This window comes from Typha angustifolia, chromosome 14, assembly GCF_048772165.1.
Source record: "Typha angustifolia cultivar Huaian chromosome 14, ASM4877216v1, whole genome shotgun sequence".
Taxonomy (NCBI): domain Eukaryota; kingdom Viridiplantae; phylum Streptophyta; class Magnoliopsida; order Poales; family Typhaceae; genus Typha; species Typha angustifolia.
This window is the reverse complement of record NC_133252.1, coordinates 13,195,944-13,212,355: the sequence shown is the minus strand read 5'-3', so window position 1 is coordinate 13,212,355 and position 16,412 is coordinate 13,195,944. Positions and strand designations below refer to the sequence as shown.

Genomic DNA, 16,412 nt, shown 5'->3' with positions numbered 1-16,412 from the left:
ATGTTGCCTCGCTTGTTTTCAAAGACATGTCAAAGGGTTTTTTCTATCCCTTTTTTCTGGTTATATTCGCATTGCACCCCAGCAATATTTAATTTAAAAGTTAAGACAATAAAAAAGAGGTTAAAAAGATCACGAAGCTAATAGTGCCAAAAAGATGAACCACGTCGGATGGTCAGAAGTTAGAGTCACAAGTCCTACAATACCACGGTACCACATAGGCCTCCTCCATCGGGAACTGCCACGTTTAAGGACAGGGCTCCTGACCGACAAAACGACAAACAGCTGATCCTTCCTTTTGGTTCCTTACCTCGTAAGCCATCCCATTGGTCTGATTCAAATCCTCCCCTATAAATTGCAGTGGCGGGCGATTACTTCACTGACTCTCTTGTCTTCTTCCTCTCTCTGCCTCTCCTCTGCTCATTGCCAGAAAAGCGCTCGTCTCTACTGCGATAGCTCGATCCTTCCATTTGAGAGACCTTAGGTGTAGAACGATCTCCGTTTTCGTGGACTGCTGCATCTCGCACTGGGGGGCGCTCGACTAGAGTTGGAGACAGGTTCTTGTTGGACCTGGGGTTTCTCATCAGAAGAGGCAATTCATCTCTTCTACTTCATCCGATCTTCTGATCTTTCTAATAAAGCTTCTATTTCTTATATCTTATATGATACGACGAACTCCGATTTCTTAGGTTTTGCACTCTGAAAAGTTTTCTATGATTCATGCTATTTTTGGAAATTTTTAGGCAGTTCAGCTGCTATGAAATGGATAGCTTCGAGTCATGCACGGATCTCGCGTCTTTGCTCTGTTCCAGAAGGGATCCGAAGGATTTCCTATTCGATGAAGACGAAATCCAAGCGATGGACGACGACGACGACGGAGCTACTTCGATCACTGGCGAGTTGAGTACTCTCGTCGAAGCCATTCGAGAAGACAACACCTCTCAACTCATATCTTTAACCGAAGCAGATCACGAAACCCTCGATCCGCTCACCATCGCCCATCTCCTCCGCCTCGCGTGCAAGCTCGACTCAGTGGAGTGCGCAAAAGTCTTCATCGAGGGAGAGATCGGAACAGCAGCTCGGATCAACGAGAGAGACGGATCCGGGCGGACTCCACTCCAGATAGCGGCGGAGATGCACTCTGCGAATTGCATCGATCTGCTCCTCCGCAAGAATGCTCGCACTGATATAATATCGAAAGACGGACTCGCTCTCGAAATCGCCTTATCGTGTAAAAGGTAGAGATCAGCACATCTTCTTTCCCCATTTTAATTTTCTTAATCGATCTTCTGTATCCGTGCCAGGATGCAGGTCGATTGGTCACCGAACGAGTCAATCGAAGAGCTAGTCACTCTTCTGAGAGAGAAGGTTCGTTTCGATCCACGATTTGTTGTAATTTTTTAAACGCTTGGCTCCTAAATCGGTTTTGGTTGCAGGATCTGAGTGCGATCAAGTTGCTCGCTATGAAAACTAGAGAAGTCGCGGAGATTGTGTGTACGAGTGCTATTGAGGGCCGAGCCGTCGCTTTAGCCACGCTGCTTCTGGTGATCGAGGAGAAGATCACGGCGCCGATGGTTGTCAAAAGGGAAGGCACTAAGAGGAATAAGACGATATATGAGTCGGTGTTGGACGAGGCTCTTGCGCTTGTAGACGCGAGCGATGACCGGAGAGAAGCTTTGCTTCGTGTGATTGAGCTTCTCCACCTTTTTGGAGCTGCAACTGCGAGCGAGTCGAAGGAGAGGGGAAATTTGCCGCCTCTGCTTCGGGCTTCTCAGGTACTGGAGCTCACCTTCTTCTTCAAACTCTAGAATATCTGAGAATCCTCAGTCTGAATGAATAGGACATGATTTTATATCTAAAACATTTAATAAGTCATAGAAACATGAGAAGGCTCTCTGCGACAAAGATGAATTAATGTAGGTGGTGATATGCAAAAAAGCCATTTATATGATAAAACTTCCTTGCGTCTCCTCTCTATTGACCTGGGACCGGGACCAGCTTTACGTCAGGTACGTCGCGGGTGATCCGTGATCCGAGCGCACACGTGTCTACGTTTCGGGACGTCCGCAGGGCCGACCACTCGAGCAGTCGTTCCACCTCGGTGTGGAAGGCTGTGTTTCGGCTGTTCGGCAGTACGTACATACGTTGACGTTATCTGAAGAACGAACGCCGTGAGAAGACGTTTCCCATGGCGTGTGGAAGGCAACTCATTTATATGATAACGTAGAACTTAAGCTTGGGTCGGTTCAAGACGAGCTGGGATAACGCGGTTTGAGCTCAATTCACTATAATAGCAAATAGGTTTGAGCTCAATCCAACTGGAGGTCCGCCCATTATAAATAACTAGCCCAGGCTTCTAGATCGTGCTCAGCTAGGCCAATAGATAATAATTATGCCAAGTCGAGCTCGAGGGCTTCGTTTAGCATTCCTAAACTGAAATCTAATGCTAACGCTGTGACGGAAGAAATAGTTGCTGAGTAGAATCGACAGGGAACGAGTCCTTGATAGCTTCTTTTCAATAGGTCGGGGACGCGTCTGTCATCAAGATTCTCTTGAAGGAGGACTACGACGTGAATGCAACTGATTTCGATGGGAACACCTCGCTTCACTGGTGCCTCACGGGGAGCCCAAATTCGAAGGATCCCAGGTGATTTATCAGCACTCCTTTTATACAAATTAATTTTCCAATATGTTCCAAAAAAAGAAGATTGTTTCAAAATAATAATAATAATAATAATAATAATAATAAGGCGTTAAATTATTGTACCTTCTTGCAGGATCGTATGGCTCCTACTGAGGTATGGAGCCAAAGCGTCCCACAGGAATAGGTTAGGCCTCACCCCAGTCCACGTAGCCGCAGCTAAAGGCAATTTCGATGCTCTTCAGGTATCCTAACTTCATATTACATTGGATTTGCTTTTTATAATCGATAGCATCATTTCTGGAGTCGATTTTTATCGGTAACGCCGCCTTGTTTGTGCTGCATAAAGTTACTTCTCCGTCATGCACCTGAGTGCATAGACATCGCTTCCGAGACAAAAGAAACGCCATTATTCTTTGCCGTTAAGAGCGATTCGCTAGACTGCGCAAAGCTCCTCTTGCGCTTCGGAGCCAATAGCCAGGCTCTCAACCTCCGGTTAGCAGCTCATTGTCATAATTATTTTTTCCAATTTTCTACTTGGTTATCTCCTTATGACGCTGCAATTTTTTTTTTCTTTTCCAGAAGGCAAAGGCCTGTAGACTTTGCCAAATCACAGGACATGCGTTTCATTCTTAACCCGACGAACCATGGAGCTTGTAAGTCACCATTTAGTATCTAGTATTAGAGAACCAAGTAGGCTCACCAAATTGTATCACAAAATCTTGTATTCTATTCCAGGGGGATGTTCTAGCCGTAACGATGGGTTAAACTTGGCGAAGTACGAACAACTTCTGGAATTAGGCGAAGCTGCACTAACTGGACGGTGAAATAAATCTTTATCATATAGTTCTGGACGTCTAATATGACCCAATATGCTGCTTACATTTTTGACACAAATGAACTGACAGCCAAACTCAGCTGAAATCGCCAGTTTGCCGCTTCTATGAATCCCGGAGCGGTTGCGTGAGAGGCGCCAAATGCTACTATGCACACGGGGAAGTCGACCGCAGAGGAGTCAAGTACGTATCCAAGGTAAGCAGTCGTTTATATACATGTAGCATCCAATAGTGTTCTTTGGAATGTTATTAATGCTCTCAAACACTGTTCAGAATCCATTCGGTCTGAAGGGAGACTTCCGTAGGAAGGTGTTTGTTGGTGGTCTCCCGCTTACCGTGGACTCAGGTCAGTTCAATAATCATCTCTGTTCTAAATTTCTAATCTTCGTGCCTTGGACTACACAGTGATGACGGGGTGATTGACAGAATACCTCAAGGAGTTCTTCCATGCTGAATTTGGACCCGTGGAGGATGCTGTGGTCATCGAGACACAAGCTGGCGGCCAAACGCACTCACGGGGCTTCGGTTTTGTCAAGTTTGAGAAGGAGGAGACGGTGGTCGCGGCGTTAGAAACCCATTTTATCATCATCTTTGGCAAGAAAGTGGAGATCAAAAGTGCCGTTGCTAAGCCAACATTATCATCAGATGAACCGGCGGAGAAGCAGGGCAGGCAGATGGTGCAGTCATTTCCTGAGAAGATCCTTCCTGCATGGTTTCTTAAGTTCCGGAAATGGCTACCACTTTTCCTCATGGAGACATGCAAGCGACTTGGAGAAGGAGAATGGTACCCTCTGTCCTCTCTTAAGGGAGACTTCAGGGTCACTTGCAGGATGGAGCTTGACCACGCATCACTTGGCTTCCCTAAGCTTAGCGACTTCATGCGCGCCATCCCTGGCATTTGCCAGATGCGGATTGTTCCTGTGGGAAATGGCCCTGCGACACACATGGTCCTTCAACCGTCGCGCTCTGTGACGCAGCATGTGCCATTGCTCACACCACTATCAAAGCAGGATGATGATTATACTGTGAATAGTTCTGTTGAGGAAAGTTCTTCAAGGACTTCAGGAGTTGATTTTCTCGATTCAGAATATACGGTGTCAAAGATTGCATGCCACGGAGATCATCATTCTGAAGAAATAGGAGTAAGTTCTAATAGCAATGGAGCTGGACAGAGCTTTTCTTTCTTCCAGACGCAGTGGGACCGCAATCCGGTAAGCTGTCTCTTTAGCGATAGTGCGTTATATTATGTTTGGATTCTATATTGTTGTGGAGCTTACATTGCTCAATCTACTGAAGCTTGCATTTCCTGAGTGCGGATCCTGCATCCTCTGCCAATCTCTGGAAGCCTCATTTCAGCTTATCCCATGCCTCCACAAGGTGTGTGGCATCTGCATGATGAAACGAACCTTTGAAGCATGCAAGATTTGTGGTGCATTTGTTCACAATATCAAGCCTTGTCCTTCGGAGCCAGATGACTCGGATATGGTAATTAGGTCGCTATAATAATTCTCCAGTTTAAATATGATTGATGCCTTTTGTGAGTCGAACAGCCTAACTGAAGTTGATGAATTTAGTAACTATGGTATTGCACTGTTTGATGGGTTGCTTAGCATGCAGGGAATTTTTGGAGAGCAATCTCAGAGCTGGCAGAGGCCCATGCCCACTTTCTCCGGCATGGAAGCAAGAAGATCTCCTGCAGAGCCTAAGTGCCAATACATAATTGCTTGCCAAGGGGCTAAGGCAATAGCCAGCTGTTTACCCTGTGGACACGCTGTTTCCTGCCATCGATGCATACCAGCTCTTGCAAGGATGCCGAAAATTTGTGTCATATGTGGCAATGAGGTGGAAAGTTTTATGTTTTCTGAAGATTAGGGTGCTCTACAATCCTTTAGATCTCTAGGTACTTCATATACCACATTTGCTGCATGAAGGGAACAATAAAGCAAACCTGTAAGCTAGTGGAGGAGAAGCCTCTCCTTCAATTTTGATGTGCTTGCAGGATATCTGCCAACTTGTGATTCTTGCCTTCACTTTAGCCATCTAATCCTGCTCCTGTAAGTTTGAGGAGGACCATTCCCTCCAATTTTGATTTGCTTACAGGATTTATCATTTTGATTCTTCCATTTACTTAGACATTTATACTTCTTAATTTGTATGCAAAGAAAAACGATACAACTGATACTGGGTTTAAGCAGACGAGATGCAGCGAATTAGCAGACATTGTTTCTGTGGTTTGAGTCAAAGTCCACATCATTCAAATATAGGAGGAATACTAGTAAAGATCATTTCCATTCCTTTTTAAGTGGTACCTGGATGCAAAGTTGCCACTTAATCCATGAAAAATAAAATAACTACTGAATTAGGATTTCCCTGGCTGACATTACCACAGGATCACATGTTCCAGATGGCTTTCAGGTTTGAACATTGAGGGGTTCAAGAGTTTTTTGTTGTAACAAATATATGATAAAGTTAAATTACTGTAAAGTTTGTTAGCTGATGCATCTGAATAACACTCATTTGCGTAAGACATTCTGTTACAAGAGTTGCAGCTATGAAATCTCTCACTTCTGTTCCTCCAGATCATAAATATATTTGGATCAAGTTTGTCTCATGCGAAAGGTTTGTTCTCTGCCTTCTTTTCTGACTGATATTCAAAATTATGAGTTTCAAAACAATTTTGAAACCTTATTCCTGAAGTCACTTGCACCTCTCAGTTACTGTACTGTGGGCTTTTGGAAGAACTTCTATTTTTAACTTTAGTTGGAAGACATTTTGTTGTATTCTTTGGTAGAACTACAAAATAATGAGTTCTATGTACATTATGGAATATGAACATAAAATCTCTAGGCAATACATAATGACTAGATGCTATGGATGCATCTTATAGTCTCAACCAGCATTTATATGTAGGTTATGGTTTATCCAGAAGCATTCTTGGTATACAAAGCAAATGGCTAAGAAATTGCAGCTTTTGTAGGCACCAAGTGAAGCAGTCAAGCAGGCTCAGGAATTAAAACTTTGGAAGCCATGACATTGCCAAGCACTTTGACACATCCACTTAGTGATTACGTGTGACAAGTAAGTTATTCTAATATAAGAAATTTCTCTTTGTCTGTTGAGTATTAATTCGAGCAAGTCTGGAAGTCCCCAGATGATGATCCTTTTTTGCCTAATATTCTGTAGAGCACTCTGCTTTAGCACTTTCTCAGAGACATTCCTTCACTAGTTTTCACATTTGGGTTCTATCAATTATGGTAAACGAGGTATGATAATAATCATAGTAGAGTATAAAATTTTTGTACTTATACTTTCCCATTATTTTCGTGCACAGTACATAAACAAGAATTTCCATGTTGATGACTTTTCTTCTGGCTAAGGTTATACATATAGTGGCCAACATGCTAGATGGTTTATGCACCATAATCGCACATACCTAATTACGTTGTATGGTTCAGATAGGGACAATAGAAGTGCTCAATTACACAATATTCCCTTCCTGTATTCTGGCAGCCTCATTATTCTACTTATGGCCTAAGACTGAAGATTGATTTTGAAGATCTGATCTTCCACCAAAGTGTGGCTTAAGCATGAGGCTATTCAACCTCTTTATCTTTAAATAGTAGCAAGTAGCACTACGTATATCATATACCGATATAAATGTTTTTGTTTATGAGCTGTATATTTAAGGAATCAAAAGAGGAGGTAACAGCTATATCAACCAACAATTGAGGACATCTTTTAGTAATCCATGAACCAGGATCAGTGTAGAAGCTTGCTTTCTTAGAAGGTTTATTGAGGTCATCGTTAGATATCATATGGAGTATGGACCATGTGTATGCATTGGATGTCAAATAACCAACACAAGTATAAAGATAAAGTTTATGGATGAAAGAAGAATATGACAATGAGTGAAAAATTAGAACTTTAGAATGCTCAGGTAGTTGTTGAAATGGCACAAATTCAACTAAGAGGAAGCAGCTAAGATTTACTTATTACTTAGTTATGGTCTGAATGCAAATCTCTAGTATAAATAAGCTCAATCTTCAAATTATGTAAATATGTAATAGAAATGAAGGCTTGGAGCAATTCAAATTTTCTCCTCTGTATATATTTCTTCTCTAAATGCTAACATAGAAGAAGGATATCATGTACATATCTATTGAAGAGCTACGCTTGATCTCCCTCTTGACTCAGTGCACATTTTGCATCGCTACCTTGGTTGACTGAAAAAATCATCCCACTCATGCTTTCCTCCCCTCCCCAGCAATGCATACTTCCAGCTATCCTCTTCTGTAAACGCTGGAGATACCCCTTCTCTAACCTTGCTTACCCTCTCAATCACTCCTTCCACTGCCACATCAAATGCATCCTTCTCGCTCTCAATTTTATACCTTGGATCTTTATAAATCAACCTTGGTATCATACTTATAACTTCCTCCCTCATAGCTCTCACTTCCTCATCACTATATCTTTGCAGCACCTCCTCTATCCGCACCTTCCCTTCCCTCACCTCATCCTCAGATATGAATACTGAATACTTTGTATAGTCTTTTGGCAGATGCCATGTATACTGCACATACGCCGACCCCGGATGGAAGAACACAGGTACACAGCCCGCCACCATCGCATCGAATATGGACCGCCTTGTGTACGAGTCGCCTTGCGGCTGCAAGCAGAAGACTGAGTTCTGGAACAAGTTCATGACACTGCTTGGTGAATGGCACTTGCTCGCGCCGAAATCACATTCAAGAAGCTTGCAGTGGGCCGACGTCAGGCACTGGTCTATGATGCGGCCACGGATCGACGCCATCTGGTTCGGCCTCGGCGCCCCGGCGAAAGAGAATAGCCAAGGTCTGTTCATTCCCCTCATCTTGTTTTGCCAAGAGACTACTTCATAGTAGTTTGAAGGGTGGAAGTAAGTAGGATACGGTATTCCGAAGTCATTACTATGCCATGGACTAGATTCTATCACAAGCACTGTCATGTTCTTCGTTTCCGGGAGGAGCAAGAACTTGCTCCCCCAGTTGGTTTCCTCGTCGGTTAACCGTCGGAAGTCCCATGTTATCCTCCCTGCCACGAGGAAATGGTCTTTTCCGCCCATTGGGGCCCACTCAGGCCTCGACTTGAGCCATCGGACAAGGTCCAGTGAGGTTGAATCCCGCATTGAGATATTGTATCCCCATAAGTATCGGGCAAGGTCGAGACCGACATAGTAAGGCACGAAGATGGCGGAGGCTCGGGAGGAGTCGGTGGTCAAGCACTCGTACTGCTTCATCCGGTTGTGAAAGATGACTTCAAGGCTGAATTGGTTGGTGGCATACCACCCGGTATTGGAGAAAACACCATCGGCGCCGTTGAGCCGTGGGCCAAGGCCGGCATTGGAGATGAAGCGGCACATGTCGGTCCAAGCACTGAGGATGTGGCAATCACGAAGCATATCGGAGTTGAACCGGTGAGGAAGGTCGTGGACGTAAATGTATCGACCGACACATTGATCGTTCAGCGATGGATGGTTCAACATGGAACTTTGCGTAGGAAATGTTAACTCGGAATGCTGAGAGTAGAAGATGATGAACCAAATGACACAAGAGATTGGAAGAAATGAACAGAAGGGATACCTTGTTCTAATTTTTCCAAAACATTTTTCCATGTCTAGCTTTCAGAACGGGGAACTATCGGAGGTGTTGGCATATGGTTGCAGGGGGGTTGTTTGATGAGGAGGAAGAAGCGACTCTTGGGGGTAGATGCATGAACTGTTCAGATGTTGAGTTTGGTCAAGTATAGAATGTTATTATTCTCGGACAGCTCAAGATGTAAGTGCATTAATGGTAAGAGTTACATTAATGGTAAGAGTTAAAGGAGAAAGAATAATTTTTAGAATAGAGAAGATGTGTGAATCAACAAGCTCTTGGAACGACCGAGCTCTTTTTTTTTGGGGGGACAAACCGGGTCTCAGCCCCTGTTTCATTAGAAACTTAAAACAAAATAATCTGTATCACAGATTACCTCATTAGTGCAATGTGATAGAGATGATCCTCTGTTCTCTAAGTAAACAAATGGTAAGCTTTTAGTATAAATCCTCATATCTTCTCTCTATAAATTCAAATAACCCCTTAACAAGTGCATGGAGAATTGCAGCTAATGCAGGGGCCAATACAATGAATTTTGAAGATTCCGGTGCACGTTTTAAAGAATCATGTAAACAGAGTGCTTGCCACGTCCTGTGGTACGTGAGATAAAGAAAGGAACAGAGAAAGCATATTGTGACAAAATTAAGACTTCCAGGTTGCACTTGTTGGCTTCATCGTATTATTGCAGAAAAGCTCAGGCTAACCTTTACTGCATTCCATTGTAGGTACGAATTAGATGAGACAATGCTTGCTTATTTATTTTGTCACTGGACGGGCGTATTGCACAAGGCCTCTTGCTTGGTACGTATCATTCTCTGAGTGGATATAATTTATGTTCATTTCATAAATGAGCAGTTGGATAGAAACTAATTGACATCATAATCTCGTTTACAAACTCATGAGATGATAGTTGTTGATTGGAATAATGATTGGGCTTAGCGGTGTTTGGTTACATTATGAGATATAGGCGAGGCATGCACTACCATAGCGATTGGGTGAGGTTGCCGGTATATTTTGTTCTCTATTATTGGACATTAAAGAATAAATGAGACTTACATCTCTGAACAAGATGTGCACGTGGCGAAGAAATGTTTATATGTCCATCTAATGGATGTAATAATAGTATAATACCCATGCGGTCTAGCAATTTTATTTTGTCCTTCAGTAAAGTAGAACATGCTTAGAATTTAGAAAGAAAGACAAAAGAACAGACTATTTAAGCATTCGAAAAGAGAGATTGAAATATTTTGTGTGAACTCGGAAGTGGGAAGGATATTAGGTAACCTGCACAAATTATATAGTTTCCATGTCTATCTTTATGGCCCGGGGGCTACTGAAGCCTTTGCAATTCAACTTGCTTAGCACGCCTTTGCCTTGGTCACCCACTCGTTCACACGTTGTAGAAAATGTCAGAACAATGTATACAAGTCATATTTGGGGTTTAACATATTTTTAGGGTAGTTATACCTAAACCTTATATATATATATATGGTGAAATATTGTCCCTTAAATTATTAGTTATTTTTGAAATAGTCTTTCTGTTAGATTTAAAAACAAAAGCATGGATTAATATTAGACTCGTTGAAGTTGACTTTACCCTTATTTTTAAGAAAATAAGAAAAGGAGAAAAAAGAGTAAAATAGTTATTTGATGTTTTTATCTAATAAGAGGATGAGAACTTTTTCAGATTTTACGAGATAAATTGTATCAAAAATAGGTGATGTATATATAAAAAATGAGCAATAATTCAGAAAGTCTTAACAGAATTATCTCTCTAAATTTTTTATTCGTCTCATGTAAAGTAGCATTACTGTGCCCTTTTCTTTTTGGCTTTTTCCAAATCTAATGCATCTAGTTGATTTCTTCAAGGTAATCTAACAACTATATGTATATCAGTATATATCCAACCACAAATTAATTGCATCACATGAATCTTTTCAATAAATTGATGTTATTCAACTGTAGCGTATGGAAGGTGGGCTTTTGCGACAACTATACTTATATTATGTAGGAGCCGATTTACAAATAGTTGGATTTTGAATTCTGAGGGGTTATTTTTTTCATTAAATCGTACGTGTTGTTTTGCTCAAAAATCTATCTTGTTTGAATTTATAATGTCCTCTACTTGCAGAATTTGACTTTTAGAAATCGAGTTCTACTTTGGGCCTTCAGATTTGGCTTTGTCCATTTGACTGTTAGTATACCTAGGCAACAATTGGAGTACAGTTTAGCATAAGAAGAGATTGCTTACAACGTATGTAAGACTAGTTATGCACCAAGGCATTCAACAACTCCAACGTAGACGAGGGCAAGGAATAGCTTCGAAGGCGGGCCACGAGATTGTTTTCAATTGTAAGCAAAGCTGATGATGTTGTGGGTCCGGAGTTTGCTGAAAGAGTAGTTGGATCCCTCAACCGGGTTGATATGATAAGAGTTGACGTTGTTTGCCAGTTATCCACCAAACCATGAAAAAGATTGATATATTTATTACGAATACGAGAGGAGGCCTATTAGTTTTCAATTAACTGCCTTCCTGACTTTATAATACATTAGCTAGACCTTTGAGATGTTCAAAGTTACACATCAATACCATCACTGAATAGGATATATTAATGGACAATGTGAGGGAAAACTGCATTTCGTATCTCGTACAGTTTTGCGTACAGCATATCCCATATCCCGCGAATGAAGGACATCCTATGCCCTCCATTCCCACTTTATTTACGTTCCGTGCCCCACCATATCTCCTACCTTCAAGTATTCCTTTCCTTCTCTCTTGCATGCTTCTTTTTTCCAGTACTAATTCTCGCTCCTCTTTCATCCCAACCTCTCTTATCCGATAGAAGAATTGGATAACTTTTCCTCGCTATCTACAAGCGGAACAAAGTTATCCCAGTGGGTAGCGCAATTTATTCCTCGCGGATGCGGAGGCAAACCAGCGGCGAGGTCCAGATAAAGATACCAAAGCGCGGGGACAACTCCGTCCACCCCCTCGAGGTTACTCAGCCCGGACTTCCGTCCTCTCCGCCACTGAGGGGGGATCCGCCTGCAAGAATTCGACGGCCGTTTCGGAGGTGGTCGCCATGGCTGGTGCCGATCTTCGTGGTGGCGAACGTGGTCCTGTTCATCGTGACCATGTACATCAACAATTGCCCCAAGAATTCGGTCAAGTCATGTGCCGCTCGATTCCTCGGAAGGTTCGCCTTCCAGCCCACCAAGGAGAACCCGCTCCTCGGTCCCTCCTCTGCTACGTAAGCTTCTTTCACTCTCTCCTCTCCCTCTAAATTTGCAGTCAGATGGTTGGAATGGTGAAAGATTTGATTTTGGAATCAAAGAGATAGTTGATGACTTAAGAATTAGTAAGTGTTGTGAAGCCAACGGAATTTATGGATTCTAGATTTTCTGTAAATTTCTTTGATACCTTGAGGTTAATTTAGCTTAGTTATTTTAAAGAAAGATCCGATTTTGATTGTTGAAGACTGCCCAATTATAGGGATCATGTATGCTTTCTCCATTTGGTTTGTCCTTCGAAGTCTGACTTTTCTAGTTGAATTTTGGCTCTTCTTGGAATCAACTCGCATCTGCTATGTTACTAAATCCTCCAGTGGAATTACTTGTTTTACCCTGACAAGCGATGGAGTAGATTTTGGGGGATTCTAGTAGCTGGTTGCAGGAAGATATTAAGGATTAAGAATATTGTGTCTCTTATATTTATGTGGTTTGGTGCTTGGACAACAAATTTTCCCTTCTGATTCAACAAGAGTCAGAAGGAGAGCTTGCTCAGACTAAAGTTGTTGATACAATAAAATTGGGGACAAAACTATTACACAAAAATAAAGAGAATGAATAATTGAAAGTCTAACTTGATCTTTGATGAATTACAATGCTTTGTTTATTACCCACTAGTGTTAACTGGGAATCTTGAAGTAAAAAAGTAGCTTATTGCACGAGTTTTCTCTTATTGTACTTACGCTGATAAGAAGGATAGGAACTTTGAATAACTTCATATGTTCAAATTTATCAGGTTGGTGAAGATGGGAGCTCTAGATGTGAATAGAGTGGTTAAAGGGCACCAAGGATGGCGCCTGATGAGTTGCATCTGGCTACATGCTGGGGTTGTTCATATACTTGCCAATATGTTGAGTCTTCTTGTGATTGGAATTCAACTTGAGCAAGAGTTTGGGTTTGGTATGTGATGAATAATTTTCATTCAATTAGTACTATGATGTATTTTTCTTACAGAAACAGTTTAGACTAGTATTGCTGCATTTGTACCGTGGAGCATCTCTTTGAATGAATAAATCTTTGTCTCTCTGCTTCCATTGATTCTTGCTGCTTATATTTTTGGTTTGTTCTGTGATATTCATGGACTTGTGGAACAACTTTTGTGTGGTGATTTTTCTCCTTTGAGGTTTTTGATAATTTCAATAAAGATGACTTGGGTCATATAGCAGTGGTTTAACCAAATAACTCCTTTCATATTAGCAGGTCAATTAACTATGTTGTGAAAAAAAAAATGGGAGTACTACTGGACATTCCAGACATATATTGGAGCACAAAAATTGTTCCTCTGTAGTCTATAATTAACAAGAGCTGGCAAACATGCATATATCATTCCCATTGATCCTCTTTTTGCAAAAATTAAGATCTTGATCACTAGATCTCTAATCTGTTCTTGCCAGAGGTGATGTTTCTGATATGTATTACACTATTGGATTTTTATCTTTTATCAACCTCTAGGAACTTCTTATATGACAGTTAATCTTCCATTCTTTCTTTATCCAATGGCAGCATGCCTCTATACATTCTTAAGTGAATTTTGTACCATTCATGAAGATTTTGCAATAGCTGCTTTGATCTATATCCTCGTGTTTCTTGTATCTCATTCTATATTATAATTTATGCATAGTTTAGGAGTAATTTAAAATATTTCTTTCTGCTTATGCAGTGAAAATTGGTCTTTTATACGTCATTTCTGGGCTTGGTGGGAGCTTGTTGTCTGCTCTCTTCATCCAATCCAGTATCTCAGTTGGTGCCTCGGGTGCCGTTTTTGGATTACTTGGTGCCATGCTTTCAGAACTTATAATTAATTGGACAATATATGCAAATAAGGTAGTCATTTCTTTATGCTGCTCAGCAGCAGTAGTTTCTGGGTTTCTGCAGTATGTTCTGTTCTCTGATGCCCATTTTCTGTTGTCAGTGTGCAGCGCTGGTGACCCTCGTCTTTATAGTAGTAGTAAACTTGGCTCTTGGATTACTCCCCCATGTGGACAATTTTGCTCATATCGGAGGATTTGTCTCGGGGTTCCTTGTTGGTTTTGTTTTTCTGGTTCGCCCTCACTTTGGATATGTCAGCCAAAAACATGCTCCTACTGGATATCATACAGGTCCAGTTAGACAGAAGCACAAGATTTATCAGTATATTTTGTTGATTCTCGCTGCCATCATTCTAATTGTTGGGTAAGTCACTGAAGATCATTTCTTAATTATGAATGGCAATGTGCCAACATCTTTGCTTGATAAGCCCACATGCCTTTTGATTTCACAAAAAATGTTATTTAGAAAGAAAGGTTTTCATTATCTACTGTTGGATCTCTGAATTCATTATTTCATTTTATCTCTTTGAACATAGTGGCTTCTGTGACAACTAGGAACATATAAACTCGTGGAAACAATGATAAATCATTTTCTATCTAGTTACAGCTGACTTTATGAGTTCTTACATGGCAGTCATTTCTGAGAAACAGCCTCTTCTGAATAGTTCTAACCATGTGTTGGGCTAGCTATTTTACTCCACTTAATAAGCCCTTCTGACACATTTGAGACATTATTTTGTAGTATGAAGTATGAACTTCAGAATTTGCACTGGTTCTCAACTACATATTGGCTAACCGACACTTTTATCTGGAAGTGGGAAGCTAACTAATGTAACAAGTTAGGTCAGATAATTGTTGGATTGTTAAGAAAAGACTAGAAATTTATTAACAAATATCATACTCTTTCATTCATCAAATGTTTAGAGGATTTAATTCTTTCCATCTTCTTTCTTCTATTTTGCTGTTAGGTGATCCAAATATTTGCATTTGACAATTGCTTCTCTTTGACGGAAGGTTTTACATAAAATTTTGTAGGTTCACTGTCGGTCTGGTTATGCTATTTCGAGGGGTCAATGGAAATGATCATTGTTCCTGGTGCCATTATCTAAGTTGTATCCCGACGAAGAAATGGAATTGCAATTCATCACCAACATATTGCACGGTAAGATTCTTTGACTTGTATTGGCGCACAGGCACCTTGCAGATGCCTTCTCTTTTCTGTTTTGTTATGTGGAGTAATGTTTTATCAAAGGCGCTGGATGATCTGCAGCCATGATTTAGAGGTGCATAAAAATGTTAATATGATATTTTTTTCTCTATAACTTTGATCCGTATTTCTTTTTCGCAGTCACTTATAGATGGGAATACTGTGAACTTGACATGCGGAGGAAATGGAAAATCCCAAAGCTACTTCTTACCTAATGCATCTGATGCTCAGATTACAGAGTTGTGTTCCCAGCAATGCAGTTAAGAAGGGTCCAAAATTTGCCTCTCTAAAATGATTCTGTATGTAGATGCTAGGATGTACTTGTGCTTCGGTACCTTATAGCTTTACCCAGTATATATGTTTGCATGTGACACGACATACTTTGCGTAGAATGGAACACAAAACTTCAGAAGAAAGACAAATATCATTTTGTATAACATCCTTCTTATAGATATCATTCGACTCTTTGCCATGAAGGTTTATATTTCGGGCCGGCTCCCATTACTCTCAGGTCTAACTTGCAGTCAACTTATCTTAGTAGCTAGCTGTGAGATATCGTTGGGGGGAGGGAGAGCTTGTAATTTGTGACCGTATTTTTATTTTTATTTTTTATAAAAAAAATTCTTACCCTCAAACCTATTTGTTGTAGACTGGATAAAAAGACAAATCTTTCTTGTTCAAATCATACATGCGTATATACGAATACTATGAAAAATTCATCAAGAATCAACTTCAATATTTTCGATCACAGTCTTTATTATGAGTTGATAAAATCTGACCGTCAAACCGTAGTGGCTGAAGAGATGTGCTCTCTACCATTTGAAATCTTTAATATCCAAAATGAGTATAATTAGATAATAATCAGTATCATACGATTTTTATTTCCTTGAAAATAATAAAGTATTTATATGATTTTAATAGTCAACTATATATATATATATATATCAACTCGCAACTCTCTCGTTTGATACAAAAGATACATAAATCTTAAAATGAGTCTAAAAA

General features: G+C 40.7%; 3 protein-coding genes across 7 annotated transcripts; 2 read left to right on the top strand and 1 right to left on the bottom strand.

Annotated features, from left to right (window-relative positions):
- Positions 1-61: 61 nt before the first annotated feature.
- LOC140776006 (uncharacterized) lies at positions 62-8,162 on the top strand. Of its 5 annotated transcripts, XM_073119537.1 has the most exons (16): positions 62-1,235; positions 1,302-1,365; positions 1,434-1,772; positions 2,520-2,644; positions 2,775-2,883; positions 2,988-3,133; positions 3,221-3,294; positions 3,377-3,461; positions 3,547-3,670; positions 3,748-3,820; positions 3,901-4,685; positions 4,771-4,959; positions 5,092-6,093; positions 6,452-6,552; positions 6,658-6,737; positions 8,022-8,139. In XM_073119537.1, exons 1-13 carry the CDS (start codon positions 718-720, stop codon positions 5,344-5,346), a joined length of 2,886 nt encoding a protein of 961 aa, XP_072975638.1. In that variant the 5' UTR covers positions 62-717; the 3' UTR covers positions 5,347-6,093; positions 6,452-6,552; positions 6,658-6,737; positions 8,022-8,139. The 5 variants fall into 5 exon arrangements, with proteins under 5 accessions (XP_072975638.1, XP_072975640.1, XP_072975637.1 ...); XM_073119539.1 differs by lacking the exon at positions 6,658-6,737 and having other exon boundaries at positions 62-589; positions 741-1,235; positions 5,092-6,552; positions 8,022-8,162; XM_073119536.1 differs by having other exon boundaries at positions 5,092-6,552.
- LOC140776007 (xyloglucan galactosyltransferase KATAMARI1 homolog) lies at positions 7,076-9,804 on the bottom strand. Its single transcript, XM_073119541.1, has one exon. The coding sequence runs from the start codon at positions 9,122-9,124 to the stop codon at positions 7,685-7,687; it is 1,440 nt and encodes a 479-aa protein (XP_072975642.1). The 5' UTR covers positions 9,125-9,804; the 3' UTR covers positions 7,076-7,684.
- A 2,024-nt stretch (positions 9,805-11,828) lies between these two features.
- LOC140775461 (RHOMBOID-like protein 2) lies at positions 11,829-15,861 on the top strand. The gene is made up of 6 exons (XM_073118771.1): positions 11,829-12,355; positions 13,129-13,292; positions 14,053-14,216; positions 14,305-14,564; positions 15,236-15,362; positions 15,549-15,861. The coding sequence occupies exons 1-6, from the start codon at positions 12,027-12,029 to the stop codon at positions 15,669-15,671; spliced, it is 1,167 nt and encodes a 388-aa protein (XP_072974872.1). The 5' UTR covers positions 11,829-12,026; the 3' UTR covers positions 15,672-15,861.
- Positions 15,862-16,412: the final 551 nt, after the last annotated feature.